General features: G+C 26.9%; 1 protein-coding gene and 1 long non-coding RNA gene across 4 annotated transcripts; both read right to left on the reverse strand.

Annotated features, from left to right (window-relative positions):
- Positions 1–95: 95 nt before the first annotated feature.
- LOC148543536 (uncharacterized) lies at positions 96–3,538 on the reverse strand. Of its 3 annotated transcripts, XR_015899291.1 has the most exons (5): positions 3,147–3,538; positions 2,114–2,185; positions 1,570–1,641; positions 659–772; positions 96–445 (listed from the first exon to the last, which is right to left on the reverse strand). It is a non-coding gene; the product is annotated as an uncharacterized LOC148543536 (long non-coding RNA). The 3 variants fall into 3 exon arrangements; XR_015899290.1 differs by lacking the exon at positions 3,147–3,538 and having other exon boundaries at positions 2,114–2,252; XR_015899292.1 differs by lacking the exon at positions 3,147–3,538 and having other exon boundaries at positions 219–367; positions 2,114–2,252.
- A 584-nt stretch (positions 3,539–4,122) lies between these two features.
- Positions 4,123–5,513, reverse strand: LOC107614641 (FBD-associated F-box protein At4g10400-like). Its single transcript, XM_016316783.2, has 2 exons — positions 4,476–5,513; positions 4,123–4,383 (listed from the first exon to the last, which is right to left on the reverse strand). The coding sequence occupies exons 1-2, from the start codon at positions 5,511–5,513 to the stop codon at positions 4,123–4,125; spliced, it is 1,299 nt and encodes a 432-aa protein (XP_016172269.2).
- Between the last annotated feature and the right edge of the window lie 12,377 nt (positions 5,514–17,890).

Raw genomic sequence — 17,890 nt, forward strand, 5'->3', positions numbered from 1 at the left:
TAATTGTGTAGCATAGTCCATAGCTACCTCGTTCAAGTTTTGAACAATAACAATAACAATCATGCTATATTGCTATGCAATAATTAACACCAGACTTCAAATATGATAATATTTTGGTTATTATTATTTTGTTTGGAATTTGGACACTCTTGTCTTGTACGACATATAATACAACTCAACCTGTGTCAATCAAGGATAGAAAGGAGAAGAAGGAAAAATTTTCTAATTTGGAATAACCAAACACAGCTTGAATTATAATTACAGTGTAGCAAAAAGTTTGGGATCCCATTCTTTGTGAAATCCGTGTATTTATCTATATCGTTACTTTAAAAGATGTTTACATTCTTTGCTCTTCTCTTCGGCATCCCTGTTATAATGATAGAACAATATTCATCATCATAGAATTAGGTAGCATCGTAAATGAATTATCAGACAAACCAATTACCTGCAACGAAAAGAAGAATTTGCATTGTGGTCTCTTAGCTTGGAGTGAGAATATAAACATGATGTTTAGTGAGCAATATTATAGTTTTTAATTAAAAAAATTATCAGCTTGAAAATTTTTCCTTCCACCTTTCGTCAATAAATCCTCATACAAAAACTAAACAATGCTAAGGTATTTGGAAGCTCATAAAGTGAAGGAGGAATATGACTTTACCCTGAAAAGATGCTGCCAAAATTCAAATGCACAAAAGTTAGCCATGAATTCCATCTCCTTTCGACCGGCTAAGATTGTTCGGTCAGTAAAGTAGCTAGCAATATGCTTTGCAAACTGACGAAAACAAAAGGATTCAATTACAATAAAGCTCATAAAAATTACAACATAGAATCAGTGCAATTGGAAATAGTAATATTGATCCACTCTGGCGTTACCAATATATCCTCTCCAAATGGATGAAGAATGGGTAAAGGCTTTTTATCCATCATTATACCCAGCAATATGCCTTCACGTATCATACCAGCATTCCCAAATTTCAGAACTAGAACAGAAGCATCAAACGACAAAGGACAACTGGCTATCAATTGTCCATAAAATGTAGGTTCATAACGGCCCCTTGGAGTCTTTTCCAGTCGCACTAATTATTCGGTGCATTGAAAGAGGGTGTCCATTAGATTCAATAGCTTGCTTCTAAATACACTTCTTTTGTTTTCTTGTTCAGTTGATTGAATTGGCAAAGAGGAAGAGATTTTTCCATTCATCCAATTTGACTGGGTTATGTTTATCTGCTTAGGTACCCTAAATATTTTACTTTCCCCTTAATTAAGTATCACCCATTTTAGCATTCATTCTTGTATTGAAAAGATAGTAACAAGTTTGATCCAACATATCTCTGAACATAGAATATTTGTTTTTATGGAAATAAGCTATAAATTACTTGTTATCGAGAGAGAGAAGACAAGAATTCAACCATTCTCACAATGGCACCACTGCAGGATATCCTTAAATATGTTGGCTGGTTTATAGGTTTAGTAGTTGTATAGTTGTATTGTTTCTAGGGAATATAATAAAGCGACCAATTTTCTAGATCAGCAACATAATAAGCATAAAAGTATATCAAGCAATTAAACCTGCAAGAGAATCCAAGCATGCAGTTGTTACAAGGCACCCTTCCAAGTTTAGTAAGGAAAGCTTTTGCAACCCTGAAATGAACCAGGACATCATCGAAAATTAATGAAGCATAGATAATTATGAAATACTGAAACTCAAGAATTCTGTTCAAACTGGCAAGCTGAGATGCTAGTATTGTATATCGGTACTGTTTATAGTTCACACTGCAACATGTCTACTGACTAACATAAACAATATCAACTACAGAAATTACAAGGACAAATGGAAAAACAAAGAGACTTTTCCAAGAATGATTTATACAACTGAAGTCTACATCAAAGAAATGAAGCACAAGGAAGATTGGATATATAACTGAAATTTTTCCCCAGAAAAGACAAACTGATTGGTTGATAGCTGCATTCAGAATTATAACCATATATTCACATAAAAACAGAAAACAAAGAAAAATCCATGGAAGAAGATGAAAATGCTAGGTTGAACCTATAAAATAAAAAATCCTGATTGTTCTGAAACACCACAAAAATACAAGGAAACGGAAAGTACCTTTTAGAAAGCTGATGCCAAAATTAGTGACTTTACTGCAAGAAATTTCAAGACTCTCCAAACATGCCAACTCTGGAAGCAAATTGAATAAAATACATTGTTCTGTTAATCATTGAACCATGTGTTGACTAAGACAACAATGACTATACTTTCATATGTACACATCACACTGACAATTATACAGTAGTTAAGCACAGTTGCAATGTGTTCTTTCTTAGAGAAATAAAAGTATTCACTAAAAATAGTTTAGAGCAAGTACAGGTTTATAGGAATTGAGCATCAACAAAAATTAGCAGCCAAAACACAATAACAATTTGCAAAATTCAACTTATAGCAGAGGCAGCAAGAACACCAACGCAATGATCAATAAAAGGCTATGCATGGATTGGATTATATAAAATCGAATCATAATCAAATTAAAACCAATTTTCTGGTCCAAGAAATTTAAGAGATGACTTTTTTCTTTTAGGAAAAAAAGGGTAGCAAGTCACAAAGTATTGCAGAATCATATTGTTATGAACCCTTTCATTTATAAAATATATACATCAGAATTACTCTACTCAGATTTTGCTTCTGTTTTCATAACTAGAACATTGGAATAAGCCAACAGAAGAATCTAAATGAAGTTAGAAGCCCCAGTCCATGAAATCACACCAGACTCCCAATCATAATATTGAGTAAAATTAACAATTCATTATCTAAGGAAGTTCCAAAATGATTTTCAGATTCCAAAATCCCACACTTCTTCCTTTTGTATTTCTCAGGAATGTTAACAATCCAATCAAGCTGAACATCACATGAATTAGCACAAAAATCACAAAGCCGCATCGTTTCCCCCTATAGATATAAAGTTATGATCAAAAGCAAAGGGAGCATAGCAAGCAAGAACAAGGAACAATAACAGGGCTCATAGGTCCAGAAACAAAAGAAAAACAACAGAACCAGCTCCATTGAAGGTAACAGTGGGATAAAGTATTTCATATGCAAACTATTTCACATAGAACACATATTGTAAAGTTTGTTATCTATTCACCCTAATCCTAATCAGTAGATCAGATGACAATAGCTTCAAGTTTCATTGACATGAGAAACAAAACATAAACAGAGAGAGCAAAACAGAAGACGACGAGCGACGACGATCCGACGAGTGCTTCTGTCGCCGGCGAGGAGGAGCCCAGGGAAGGCCGCGAGACGTTGAAACGCCGGCGACGATAGGAGAGGAGCAACGAGACGCCGGTGAGTGTGACTGTGTGAACGAGTAGAGACTCTGGTGAGACCGAGAGAGACTCTAGTGGCAGTGAGAGAGGAGAGAGTTTGAGTCTCAGAATTAGGAATGAGAGAGAAGCTCGTTGAGAGTGTGCCGGTGAAAGACCCAGGAAGATGAAGACATGAAGCTCTTTTAATTTTTTTCTCAATTTTTCGGATGATTTTTTTTTGTATGAACAATTAGAGATGAGGGTTGTATGAGAACCCAGTAAACAAACAACAAAGTGATTTTGTTTAATATTTTTTAAATTTATTTAATTTTTTTTATATAAATAATTGATTAGGGTTTATGAAGAGACAAATGATTTTGTTAAATGTATTTTTGTTTTTGTTTTTTAGATTATTTAAATTTTAAAATTAAACAATTTAATTAATCTAAAAGAATAATTTTTGTCTAATATATACAAAAAGGGTATTTAAGTCTTTTTATAAAATTAGATAAATAAATATTTTTTATTTTTATTTAATTAAAAGGGTATTTTAGTAAAAGTTGTGATATAATATATATTTAAAAAAAAATTAAATGCTGACGTGGAAATTAAATTCCACGTGGCTTGTTACTACTTGTCCATATTTTAAACGTATCGGTACGTATGAATTTATCATCGTACCGTAGCAATCACCTTCTATTATACACACTCCTTTTAACCAACCATACCATACACGCGTCTCTTTGAAATCATGCCACATACAGACTACATCTCATGATGATTTTAACAGACAGTACTATAGAATATGATATCTTAAATCCAGCAAAAGTTAATTTGGCACGCCTTAGAGCTCCTTGGCAAAAGTGATATTTCTTCTGGAAATCCTTTAGCTCTGGCACGATCCACCTGAATATCAAGTGATTCGAAAACAAGTCCATGTTGAAGAACATAGGCGAAGAAATCTCTATCATCTCTGGATTCATAATATCTCTTGATTTTAATCACTTGCAGATGCGATGCAAGACAAGTAGGAATCTTCGCAGGGAGTTCCCATTTTCGTGACGGATGTGGATCCTAGCAACAAACAACAAACACACTTAAAAAGAATTGCCAGCAAAACAACAAAGTTACATAAATCATAGTTTGAACATGAGAACATGAAATACCATTTCATATTTTCTAACGTTAAAAACAATAGCAAGAAGTTTAAGCATGGGACATTTGTGAAGCATATCCATTATGTATCTGGTGTCGAACCAACTAACAGTAAGCTCTAGCCTCTGTAAACAGGTAAACTCCGGAATACGATGCGGAAGAGCCTCAGGCAAACAATCAAACACTAATAAACCCAGCTCCAAAATCCTTATCCTGCAAAGCTCCACAAGAAACTCGAGAACAAAGGATTGCTTAGCAATGTTGATACTGGCTTCCTCCACATTGTGCAAGTTGCGAACACGGATCTCGCGAAACCCCTCCACAACTAGGATATCAAGACGTTTAAGAGATGGTGTGTCTATAACAAGAAGTAATCTAAGAGCGTCACCGAAATAAGATTTGAAGTGCAAACTCTTCAAAGAAGGAAAACAAATACTCAATTGGCCCTCCTTGCGGGATTGACAGACTGACTCAAGAATAAGAGTCTCAAGAGCAGGGCAGTGAGAGAGAAGCTCCTCCAAGTTACCAACAGAGGTTTCGACATTATACAATTGCAGTGTCTTGAGTGACGGCAAGTGATAACGGCACGACGGAGAAGAAGAAGGCGAAAGGAATTTTATGCAGCCGCCGTTTAAACAGAGAGTCACGAGGGAAGTGCAGCTGAAAACGCCATTGGGAATAACGATTTTGAGATCGGAGCACCAGATGGAGGAGAGTTGGAGGTTCAACTCCTCGAGGTTTGGCCCTAAAACCTTGCTAATAACCCCCTCCAGAGTGTGTTCATCGCATTTATGTAGGATACAGGTGAGACGAAAGGTTCGAATTGGCGGCGCTTTGTGGCGGGAGAGAATCCAATTAACGATAAAGAACAAATCTGGCCAAGTATTGCGGTTTCGAAATTGGTTTTGTTCGAAGTGGAGGTGTTGGAGGTCGTGGCAGAGGTGGGTCCAGCGGCGAGAGAGGACGGTGGTGAGGAAGGCGGTTTTGGTAGGGAGGAAGGAGAGGATGTGTAACAGTATGCAATCCGGCAAGTCGCTGATCATGTCCATGGCGATTAGAGTTTCTCTGTTTCTGCGTTCTCTTCTAACTTCCCACGTTCCCAGTTCCCGCTTTTTCCCTCTCCTATCAATCATCTATTTATATATTTATATATTATTCATATCTTTTTTTTAAAAGATATTTTTCTCTTAAAAAAAAAAGAAAATAAAAAAGTATTTTTATATTATTATATCCAAACGATAAAAAAATTTTTTGTATGAGATATCCAAACATAAAATTACTTAAGTCGAAAAAAGATCTTTTTTAACCAAAGATAGGAGACTCGAACCCGCAACCTCTTAATTGAGTATGGAGAAACTATGCCATTTGAACTATTACTCATTGGTGATTTAATTAGATATTTAAGTATCACACAATTTAATATTATATATATCAATTAATTGAATATAATTGTTAGAGTATAATTAGGATCAATTAGATCAATTAGCATTATTCAACATATCTGAATATTTATTATAGTATACTACGTCTTTATTATTTTGATTCTCTTATCACCTATAAATACCCTTCTATATTGTATTATTCTACACAATTTAAATACACACGAACTTTTCTCTATTGCTTTCTCTTACTCTTTCTAATAATAATAAATACAATTTAATTATATATATATATATATATATATATATATATAAACATGACAGAATAAAATTGTAAAAATAATCTTTTTATCACTTTGCGATATTTTAATTCTTTTTTCTTTTTTTTCTCTTTACGAATAATTTTGTTTTGCGTTAACTTTGTTTATTTAATGATGAAATATACTCATGTTAATTCTAACATATAATAGTTTATTTTTCTCCTATATATTTTTAGTTGTATAATATCTATTGATCTTACTGTTTTTGTTTTCTTAAATTGTTCTTTATTTTTTTATGACTTGATAATTTAAATAAAAAAGTAAAGAAAAGAAAAAACGATGGCCAAAAGGCGAAGACTAGAAGTCTAAGGTAACAATATCATTTCTCAACATTATTATTGGGGTAATTTACCTAAATGAAATGGATGGAGGAAATGTTTACGCAAATACAATAATTGAGAATCGTTTACTTTTATGTCCTGTTACTGTTTTATATAATCCGTGGTAACCTACCACGGTTTATGAAGAGTAAGTAATGAACATAAACTTTGATAACTTAAAACGGTTTATGAAAAGAGTTTTATAAACATAAACCTTTGTAACTTACCACGGTTTATGAAGAGTACGTAATGAACATAAACCTTGGTAACATACCACAGTTTATGAAGAAGAAAACTCTATATATACACCGTGAAAATTTATGCAATATTTTTATAATATTTTTTTTAGTTTCAATCAATAAGCATTTAAAAAATTATCTTTAAATGGTAAGACATGTAATTCAAAGATCATTGCATTTATATTTTCTAAAATTTTAAAAAAATAATTTTTTTTATATTATTATAATTATTTGAACAGAAAAATAATAACAATCACATCATAATTTTAATTAATAAAATAAAATAATTTATTAATTTATATTAAATTATTAATTTTAGTTACACTTAAAAGTAAATAATACTTTAAAAATAACTAAAAAAATTCAAAATCTTATGTGAATCAACATGTACATGAAATATTATGTGAAGATAAGTATAAACACTAGGATAGTCAATAAGTAATTATCGAAGAAAAAAAAGAGTAAAAAATAATTGTAAATTTTAAGAGTTGAAATAGTAAAAAGAATTACTCATAATTAACTATGCTAAAAATTCCTCTATTTTTATTATAACTATAAAAAAATGATTATAATTTTTTTAACAATTTGTGGTAGTATAAAAGATGTTTATTTATACTGGATTAAGGCACAATAAAAAAAGATTGAGAGTAAATGGAATATATATTTTTTTGCATTCATATGGTTTATATAGAAAATTAAGAATGAAGCGATTTAAAAAAAAAGTATACTTTAGAAGGGATAAAGACAAGAAAAAAAATTGTCTTAACTTTTATGGTTTAGTATTCACTACGTCGGTCTCAACTTTTAACAAACATAAATAGAGAATTCATTATATGCATACATATATTTTTTAAAAAATGATATTATAAAAAAATAAATTAAATTTTTTATTTATAATATTATTTAATTGATATATATCTAACTTTTTTTTTCCTTATTTTTTTTACTATTTCAACTCTTAGGATTTACAATTATTTTTTACTCTTTTTTATTCATCGATAATTACTTATTGACTATCCTAATGTTTATACTTATCTTCACATAATATTTTATGTACATGTTGATTCATATAAGATTTTTAAATTTTTTTAGTTATTTTTAAAGTATTATTTACTTTTAAGTGTAACTAAAATTAATAATTTAATATAAATTAATAAATTATTTTATTTTATTAATTAAAATTATGATGTAATTGTTATTATTTCTCTGTTCAACTAAAAAAAATATTGTAAAAATATTGCATAAATTTTCACGGTGTATATATATATATATAGAGTTTTCTTCCTCATAAACCGTGGTACGTTACCAAGGTTTATGTTCATAAAACTCTCTTCATAAACCGTTTAAGTTACCAAGGTTTATGTTCATTACGTACTCTTCATAAACCATGGTAGATTACCACGATTTATGTGTATTTTACTAAAACGTGGTACCACGGATTATATAAAACAGTAACAGGACAGGACATGAAGGTAAACGATTCTCAATTGTTGTATTTGCCTAAACATTTTCTCCGTCCATTTTATTTAGGTAAATTGCTCTTATTATTGTAAATATTACTTTATTATTTCTTTTCTAACATTATTTAATATGAGATTCATTTCTTTTTTATTATTATTATTAATATTTTTATTATTTTCTTCTCTAATTAAAATTTTCCTTATAATAATTCTTTACTAGAATATTGTTTTGATTTGATAGATTTTTTTCTATTTTTTGGTCAAAAATAATTTATATTAGGAGAAAAAAAGAAGATATATAAACATGACAGAATAAAATTGTAAAAATAATCTTTTTATCACTTTGCGATATTTTAACTCTTTTTTCTTTTTTTTTTTTCTCTTTACGTATAATTTTGTTTTGCATTAACTTTGTTTATTTAATGATGAAATATACTCATGTTAATTCTTATATATAATAGTTTATTTTTGTCCTATCTATTTTTAGTTGTATAGTACCTATTGATCTTACTGTTTTTATTTTCTTAAATTGTTCTTTATTTTTTTATGACTTAATAATTTAAATAAAAAAGTAAAAAAAGAAAAAACGATGGCCAAAAGGTGGAGGCTAGAAGCCTAAGGTAACAATATCATTCCTCAACATTATTATTGTTAATATGACTTTATTATTTCTTTTCTAATATTCTTTAATATGAGTTTTATTTCTTTTTCTTTATTATTATTAATGTTCTTATTATTTTCTTCTCTAATTATAAATCTTCTTATAATAATTCTTTGCTAGAATATTATTTTGATATGATAGATTTTTTTTCCATTTTTTTGTCAAAAATAATTTATATTAAGAGAAAAAAAGAAATACAAATTAAATTTTAAAATTCAAATTTAAATAAGATGTGCAAAGAATAACTATTCAATTGAGATCTAGAATTTATTTGGTAAATTTAAACTCTTTGTATTATCATCATTGAAAATTTTTAATATTATTATAAAATTTTAGATTTTTTTATCTTATTATTTTTAAATTATATATTATACCGTGTATTTGAAAAGTTTTATCTTTTTTAAAATAAGTATGACATTATAGACTTTTTTGGATACAAAGGGGTAATGAAGTTGAAGTGAGTAACAAAATTGATTATATAATAAGATACAATTTTTTAGAATTTCTAGCACAATTGAAAATTTTTTAGTTTCAAAATAAATTTTTATTCTATTTTTTATCTTTTATTTGATTTTTTTATAATTTTTTTTCTTGATTTTTTTATTAATTATAATTGTAATAATTCATCACAAATTTGTATTTTGTAGAAAAATTTATCAATCATAAAATACAGAAGACTTAACTAAAAAATTTAAAAAATATTGATTAATCACAAAATAAAAAATTATAAATTGTACTTTAATTATGTTGTAAAATACAAATTGGAGCTATTTCAAATTAATTTTTTACCATTAATGTTAACTTAAATTATAATAAGGTAAAAAAAATTGTATATAATAATTTAATTTAATTATTTATACTATCAAAATTATTTTTCATTATATCTCATTTATTTTTATTTATTGGTGATCTTTAATTGTCTATTTTAAATAAAAAATTGAATTGATTTAATTGATTTTTTTTCAATTAGTAATATAATTATTGTGATATTTTTTTTGTTCAGTAATATTTTTTGATTTATTTAATCTTATTAATCATCTCTTTCTTATTTTATGCTAATTTAACTAATTAAAGTTAATAAATTTCAGTTATTTTAATTCTTGCATTGCAACTTTTTATTCTAATAATGTATTTTAATTAATGCATTAATACAAATTTAATATTTATATGTCATTAATAATAATAATATTATTTTAAAGTGATATTTTATTCCCAATATATATATATAATATTTAATATTTAATTGTAAAAAATTTACTATTTCTTTATACGATTAATTAGATTAGACATATTTATATTCAATTTATTTGATTACTTAATTAGAATTAATTATATTAAAAATTAGATTAAGATTATGGTAGACTAATTATATTATTATTATTAATTAAATATATTAAAAGATTAAGATTATGATGGATTATTATTATTTTATTATTTTTTATTTTTGATATTAATTCAAATATTTAGTTTTTTATTATTATTTTTTATTTTTTTATTCTATATGTTTATTCCCATAAATTTTGCTAAATTAAATAAGATATTGTATATCTTCTTTTTATTCCTCTTTTATATAAACATAAAATTTATTAAATTATTTCTCTGTTGTCTAATAATTTTGTTTCTATTTTATTTATATTTCTTTCCTTCAATATTTTATTAGTTCTTTTTTTAATTTTATTTTAATTTATGTATTTGTTCTTATTACATCTAATATTTTTTATTTATGTGTAATATTCATTCTTATATATGTTATAGAAATATGATTTGATCCCATTAACTTGCCAATTTTTTAAAAAAAATCTAAAGCTAAAGCACAAAAATATATTTATGGATATTTTACTTTTTTAACTAAAAAATATCATATTTTTTGCCATTTTTTTTGAAATTCTAAGTTAAATATGAATATTAATTTTTGAAATAGAACAAATATATTTTAAACTTTTTACATCTAAAAATAATATTCTATCAATGTTATAATTATTTAGATAGATAAGTAATAATGAATATAGAATTATTTAGGATGGATAGAATTAAGTACATCTTTTTATTAAAAATATAAATTTAAAAATATTATATTCAATTCTCAATAGTCAACCTCTCATGGAACCATTATATGTTCAAAAGATTTTTGAAGAAATGAAATAATTTTAGGTATATAATTTTTTGTAAGAATTTAATTAATTCATTGTATTTATTGTCGTTGATTAAAAAAAGTAAATTGAAATGACAATTTAATATTTTTATACTCTTAAAATATTATTTATTTATTTTTCTAACATTCTTTATCATCCAATGATCACATTAATATAATTTAATTTAATAAAATTATTTATCATCATTTGATTGAATAAAAATTTTATTTTATTTGAAAATTTTAGGATTTCTCAACCTCACAGATCATCCATGTTAAATTATTAAGAAATATAACTGAGAGCATATATAGAAGCGTCCCTTCATTTGAGAGCATGATTGAGATCAGAGAACTTGGTTCTTGCGGTTCTTTGATCTTCGTCAACCAAAATCTTCTGCATCTCTGATAGGACTGAATCACAACTCCATTGTAGAAAAAGAGCTACGGAGACGAGTTTAATGTGTTGGAGACCAAAATCCTGAAGTCATTATTTATATTTGAGTGTGACACTCATTAAACCTTAAAACTCAAATAAAATAGTATATATGGTTATAATTTCATTTATCCAAATCAAAAGTAATAATGACTTATTTAATTCAACATTTATGACAATAAATGAGATAACCGTTATATAAGTCATTTAATGTGAAATTACTTAATTTGCGATTATAATTAATATATGTATTGCCCATAAATATATTAAGAAATAATAATTTCCTAACAATCTTCTACTTGGACTGTACGTATATATTTTTCTGAGATAATCACATCTTATAAATTTTATACGCACATCTGAATGTTATTTTCCTGATTACTTTAATAATCTGGTCTGTCTCATATATTAGTTATGAAATTACCACAGCCTTTATCACATTAGTGTCGCAACGAAACCACAATGATCACCATACTAAAATACTCAACCACATAGATCAAATTTAGATGAGAAAATTCAAAAATTACATGCAAAAATGATCTCATACATGCGTATTTTCAACTGGTCCAACTTGAATAAAAAATTCTATTTTATCCGGTGACAGACTCAGATGAAACTACAACGGCAATGCCTGTGCTTATGAGGTTTCTTTTCAATATAATTAAAAGATAATTAGCAAGACATTCATCTTTAATTTTGTTTCTGAGTTATTCTTTACAATATTCATAACTAAATAAATTCTCTCAGTTGTAGTAGTTGAAATAGAGAGAATTAATACCAAACAAATCAAGAATGACAGTCACAAGAAGAAAAAGAATCCACTTTATGAGATTTGAAAAATTTTATTTAAGTAAAAAGTATTAGTAATAATATCTTTTTTAAAATTTTTAATATTATTACTTACTTTTTAGATATTAGAAATCATTAATATTTAGGTTGGACTGGACTTTTATTTATACTAGACTAAATACTAAATAATTTTTTTAAAAATTAAATCATACTTAATAACTTATTACTATTAATTTAAAAAAAAAAAAAAACTGGAGTCCGAGGCCTCCACTCGCTCTCCGGTATATTCGTCCTTGATTTTATGTATTATCCCGTACAGGTACAGGAATATATACTAGTAATTATAATTATGTGTTTATGTTTGTGAAATATTTTTTATTTATTTAAATATATTAATTAATTATTAATTTGATTGGATAAAAATAAATGTTAAATTATTAATTTAAATATATTAATTAGTTATTAATTATTTGATTTGACTATAATAAATAAATTACTTTTATTTTAATTTGCATTAATTTTTGTCTTATTATTTTTATTAATGATTTTTAAAGTATTATAATTAATTAATTATTTAATTTAATTGAGATAAATATCAAATTATGTAATATTTTATTTGATCATATAAACTAAAACTAATCAATTATATTAATTATTTGATTAACTGTAATAAATGAATTAATTTTGATTTAATTTATATTAATTTTTGTCTTATGTATTTTGATTAATGATTTTTAAAAGTGTTACAACTTTTATATAGCATATTTATACAATTTTTTATTTATTTAACTGATTTTGTTGAACCAGACAAATATTTAATTAATTAGTTCAAATATACGTTATTTAATTTAATTCATTATCATATTAATATTTGAGTCGTTGTTTATAAAAAATAATTTTTTTATTTTAAATATTTTAATTTTGATTTTTAATTTTTATTCATTCTTTCTATTTTTTTTATTTTAATATCAAATCTAATATTTCTAGATATTAATATTTTCTTATAATTTATTGTCTAATAGTTATATATCCACTATCTATTATATAGTCGTAAATAAGAGTTAAGACAAAATATTATGTATTTAATTGTGTATTCTTTTTCTTTTTCTTTTTTCTCCTCCTCCTTATAGTTTCAGCAAAATTATTGAGTATAGAAATATTGATACCCCAACATAGAATCCAAAACAACAATAGTAGATATATTTATGAGTTGTATAGTAAAATTATTACGTACAAAAATTTTAGTGTACAACACAAAAATTTTGGTACATAACACATAAGTCAGAACAAAAATGATAATAATAGGAATTTGACTGATTTCTAAGTTATATAGCAAAATTTTATTTGAACAAGAATGACAATAATAAAAAAATTTTATTTGACGCCATCATGTAAACGGAGAATCACAAAGAGAACTGCAGCTGAAAACACCATGGAGAATAACGACTTTGACTGTCAAAATTAGGTCGGATGCTCAACTCCTCGAGGTTTGGCCCTAAAATCTTGCTAACACACCAATCCACAGGGTATTGATAAAATTGAATTACGTTAACAAATTGGCGGCGTTCTGTGACGGGAAAGAATTCGATAAACGGTGGCGAACAATCGTGTTCAATCACTGTCAACTGACCACATAGAATTGGGACGATGAAATTGGTATAGTTTGAAGTCGAGGTATTGGAAAGGATATGTAACTTACCAATCCGGCAATCCGACAAGGCGCTGATCCTGTCCATGGCGGTTAGGGTTTCTCTGTTTTTGCATTTTCTTCTAACTTTCCACTTCACAACTCCTGCTTTTTTCCTCATCTCCGTGAATTATTGATTATTAAAAATATTATTTGTATACTAAAGTTAGTATTAAAATCAGTTATTAATATATTTATGTATAAATATATGTGTGATTTCATTTCTTTTTAATATGTATTTTTATTTTAATATCTATTTTATATTTGTAGCTGATTTTGGTGTGTAGTATCTACATAGTCGATTTATTATATATTATTAAAAGACTATGCTATGTGTACATTAAAAGTAGCTACTAGTATAAAATATATATTGAAATATAAATATACATTAAAAATAAATTAAACCACACATGTATTTATACATAAATATATAAGTTGATTTTAATGACTAATTTTAATGTACGAATAATATTTTTTATTATTAAAACTGAATTTCTTCGATTAATATTTAATAGCAAGTTGACGTGGTATATTTAAAAATATATTTTTATTTAATTTATTTAAATATATTAATAAATTAATAATGATATAATTAATTTAATTAAAATAAATATTAAATTATTTATTTTTTTATTTGAATACATTAAATATAACTAATCAATTTTATTAATTATTTAATTTAACTAAAATAAATGAACTAATTTTATTTTAATTTATATTAATTTTTTTGTATTATATATTTTAATTAATAATTTTTAAAGATATCATAATTAATTATTTATTGAATTTAATTAAGATAAATATTAAATTATTTAATATTTTGATTGACCATGTTGGCTACAATCATATTTCGTCCTATGTATTTTAATTAATAATTTTTTAAGGTATTATAATTTTTATTTGGCATATTTATAAGATATTTTTTTTGTTTATTTAACTTATTTTAATATTTTATTGAGTCAATCAATTATAATTAATTTATTATATTAATTATTTAATTTAATTATTTTATTATATGTTATTTGATTCAATTTATTATTACGTAAATATTTGAGTCATTGTTTACTAAAATTTTTTCTTCGTTTATTTTTTAATTTTAAATATTTTGATTTTAAGTTTTCAAATTATATTCATTGTTTATATTTTCTATTTTAATATCAAATTTAATATTTTTATTAATAATTTTGTATAATTTATTGTTTAATATTTATATATCCACCGTCAATTATATGATAGTGAATATTTACAAAAGGCTAGAAGTTTTCAAATTTCTAGTTCTAGTATTTTCCATAAGTAAAAGGCTAGAAGTTTATGTTAATATAGTAAGATATTAAGAGTAAATACGCTGCAAATTTGAAATGTTTTCTTTGCTATCTTAACTCTCACACTATTCAATAAGTATGCAAAAAACTGAAGAAGCTATGAATTGAAAGGATAACCCTCCTACTCTACAACAAAAAACTAATTGAAAAAAGAAATATAGGGACCTAATTGAAAATTTCGCGAAACTATAGGGACTAACAGAATAATTAAACCTTTTGATAATTTGACTCGATCTTAAATCATGTTTTATAATTAAAATATATATTTTAGAGTAAAATTAAAAATAAAATCTTATATATTTATATTTAAATTAATATTTTTTATATTATATTATTATTTTATTTTAAAAGAATTTATTTTAGTATACCTGTAATATAATATTTATTAAATTTAATTTTTTAAATTAAAGTTTATTAAATTAATATATAAAATTTACAAGTTCGCATGCACTAATTTTATTAAACAATTTGACTCCGAGATCATCATTCTTGAATTTCAAGGTAAAAGTTCAAACTCTTGAGCAATGGGTAAGGTTCAGCGATAAGAATATAAGATTTTTTCATGTTTAAACTCTTGTGCGAAAGAAACATAATAAGATTTATGATTTTTTTCTAAGGATGGAGTGTGAAAAACTGATTCGGAGGTTCTGAGTCGAGAAGCATAATTTTTTTACAAAAGCTTATTCTATCGTTTGGATGATGTTGATTTGGGTTGCCTTGGTGATGTGTATCTTCTTTCTCTGAATAAGGAAGCTAAGCTTGCAATGATCTTACGACACCAGTTATTATTGAGGACGTCAGAACATCTGTTTTTCACAATACCTCTTTTAAAGTTTCGGGTCCTTATGGATTTTAAGCTTTCTTCTTCAAGAAATATTGGGAGATCATTGATCTTAATGTTTGGAAGATGGTTAAGCATGCATTTTTCAGTATTGCTCTTGATCCGAGAATGATGGAGACTTTTCTGGTTCTTATTCCAAAGGTTGAATCGTCAGTATCTATGAAAGATTTCAAGTTGATTAGTCTCTGCAATGTAGTTTACAATATTATCATGAAGATCCTTATTAATAGGCTCCGTCCTCATCTTGCGGAGATTGTTGGCCTGCTTCAAGGAGAATTTATTTCGGGACGAGGAACGCCTGACAACATCATTATTGCTCAAGAGGTCCTCTACTTTATGAAGAAGACTAAATAAAAGAAAGGCACGCTACTGACTTTTAAGATTGATCTAGAAAAGTTTATGACAGAGTTGACTAGAGGTTTTTAGCCCATATCTTTAAGAGCTTTGGTTTTTCCAGTCTTACAATTAATTTGATTATGAATTGTGTCACTACTTCCTCCTTATCTATTCTTTGGAATGGGAATCGTCTGAATGACTTTACTCCTAACCGGGGTCTTAGACAAGAAGACCCTATGTCACCCTATCTTTTTTGTATTGTGTATGGAGAGATTGATATGCTTTATTAGTCATCAGGTTGATTTGGACTTGTGAGAGACGGTTGTTGTTTTTAGAGGGGGACCAAGAATATTCCACTTATATTTGCGGATGACTTGCTTTTATTCTATAAAGCTACAAAGAGACAAGTGCAAAATGCGATGTTGGTTTTAGAGACTTTTTGCAAAGCATCTGCGATGAAGATTAATATGGATAAGTCTACAGTGCTTTGCTCCAATAATGTCTCTGTAACAAGGAAAGATGTTTTCACTTGGGTGTCCTTTATCAAATTTGTCCAAAACTTGGGCAAGTATCTTGGGATTACTCTTAGCCATTCTAGAGTGACCCGTTCAGCTTTCAATGATATCCTGGATAAGATTTGGGGTAGACTAGCAAGCTGAAAAGGGAGTTTACTCAATTGGGTTGGTAGACTCTACTTGGTTAATTCCATTACAGTCGCTATTCCCACGTAATAGATGCATGTATCTATTTTTTTCAAAGGAATTATTAGTAAATTGGAGTCTATGATGAGAAATTTTCTTTGGAAATGACAAGTTGATGGAAGAGGATTGAATCTTGTTAGTTGGAAGGTACTGGTTACTCAAAAAAATGGAGGTTTGGAAATTAGAGATCCTTATTGTGTGAATATTGCTCTTCTTGAAAAGCTAGTTTGAACTTTTTTCCAGCAGTCAGACAAGTTATGGATCCAATTATTGGATGTCAAATACCGATCATCTCTATATGACTATTTTGTTTGACCTAAGAACAAGGGATCCCCCATTTGGAGGAGTCTTTGCAAGGCTTGAGAAGTATTGAAGGATGGATTTGCTTGGTGTATTGAAAATTTAAACCAGAATTTTCGGTTTTCTAGTTGGAGGAGAGAAGGGCAGTTATCTAATGAGATGGATTATGTTCACATTTTTTATTCAAATCTCCGGATACAAGATATCAGATCAATTGGTAGGTGGCATTTGGATACTCTTTATTCTCCTTTATCTCAAAATTTGAAAGGTATTCTTTCTTACAATCCATATGTGCAAGCAAGCCCAGAAGTGGGTTGGTATTGGTCTGGGTCTGCTGCCAAAGTCTATGAATCACGCAATGGTTACTTGTGATTGTGTAAGCAGTTGTTTGGTTGGGATGAGCGGGAGAATCGGCTTCGATTTTGGCGCCAACTTGTTCCGAAAAAACACAAGTTTTTGACTTGACTGTGTCTTAAGAAGGCTCTTTCTACTGCAAGTTTTCGCTTC

The sequence above is a fragment of the Arachis ipaensis genome, chromosome B9 (assembly GCF_059453495.1).
Source record: "Arachis ipaensis isolate K30076 ecotype BB chromosome B9, ASM5945349v1, whole genome shotgun sequence".
Taxonomy (NCBI): Eukaryota; Viridiplantae; Streptophyta; class Magnoliopsida; order Fabales; family Fabaceae; genus Arachis; species Arachis ipaensis.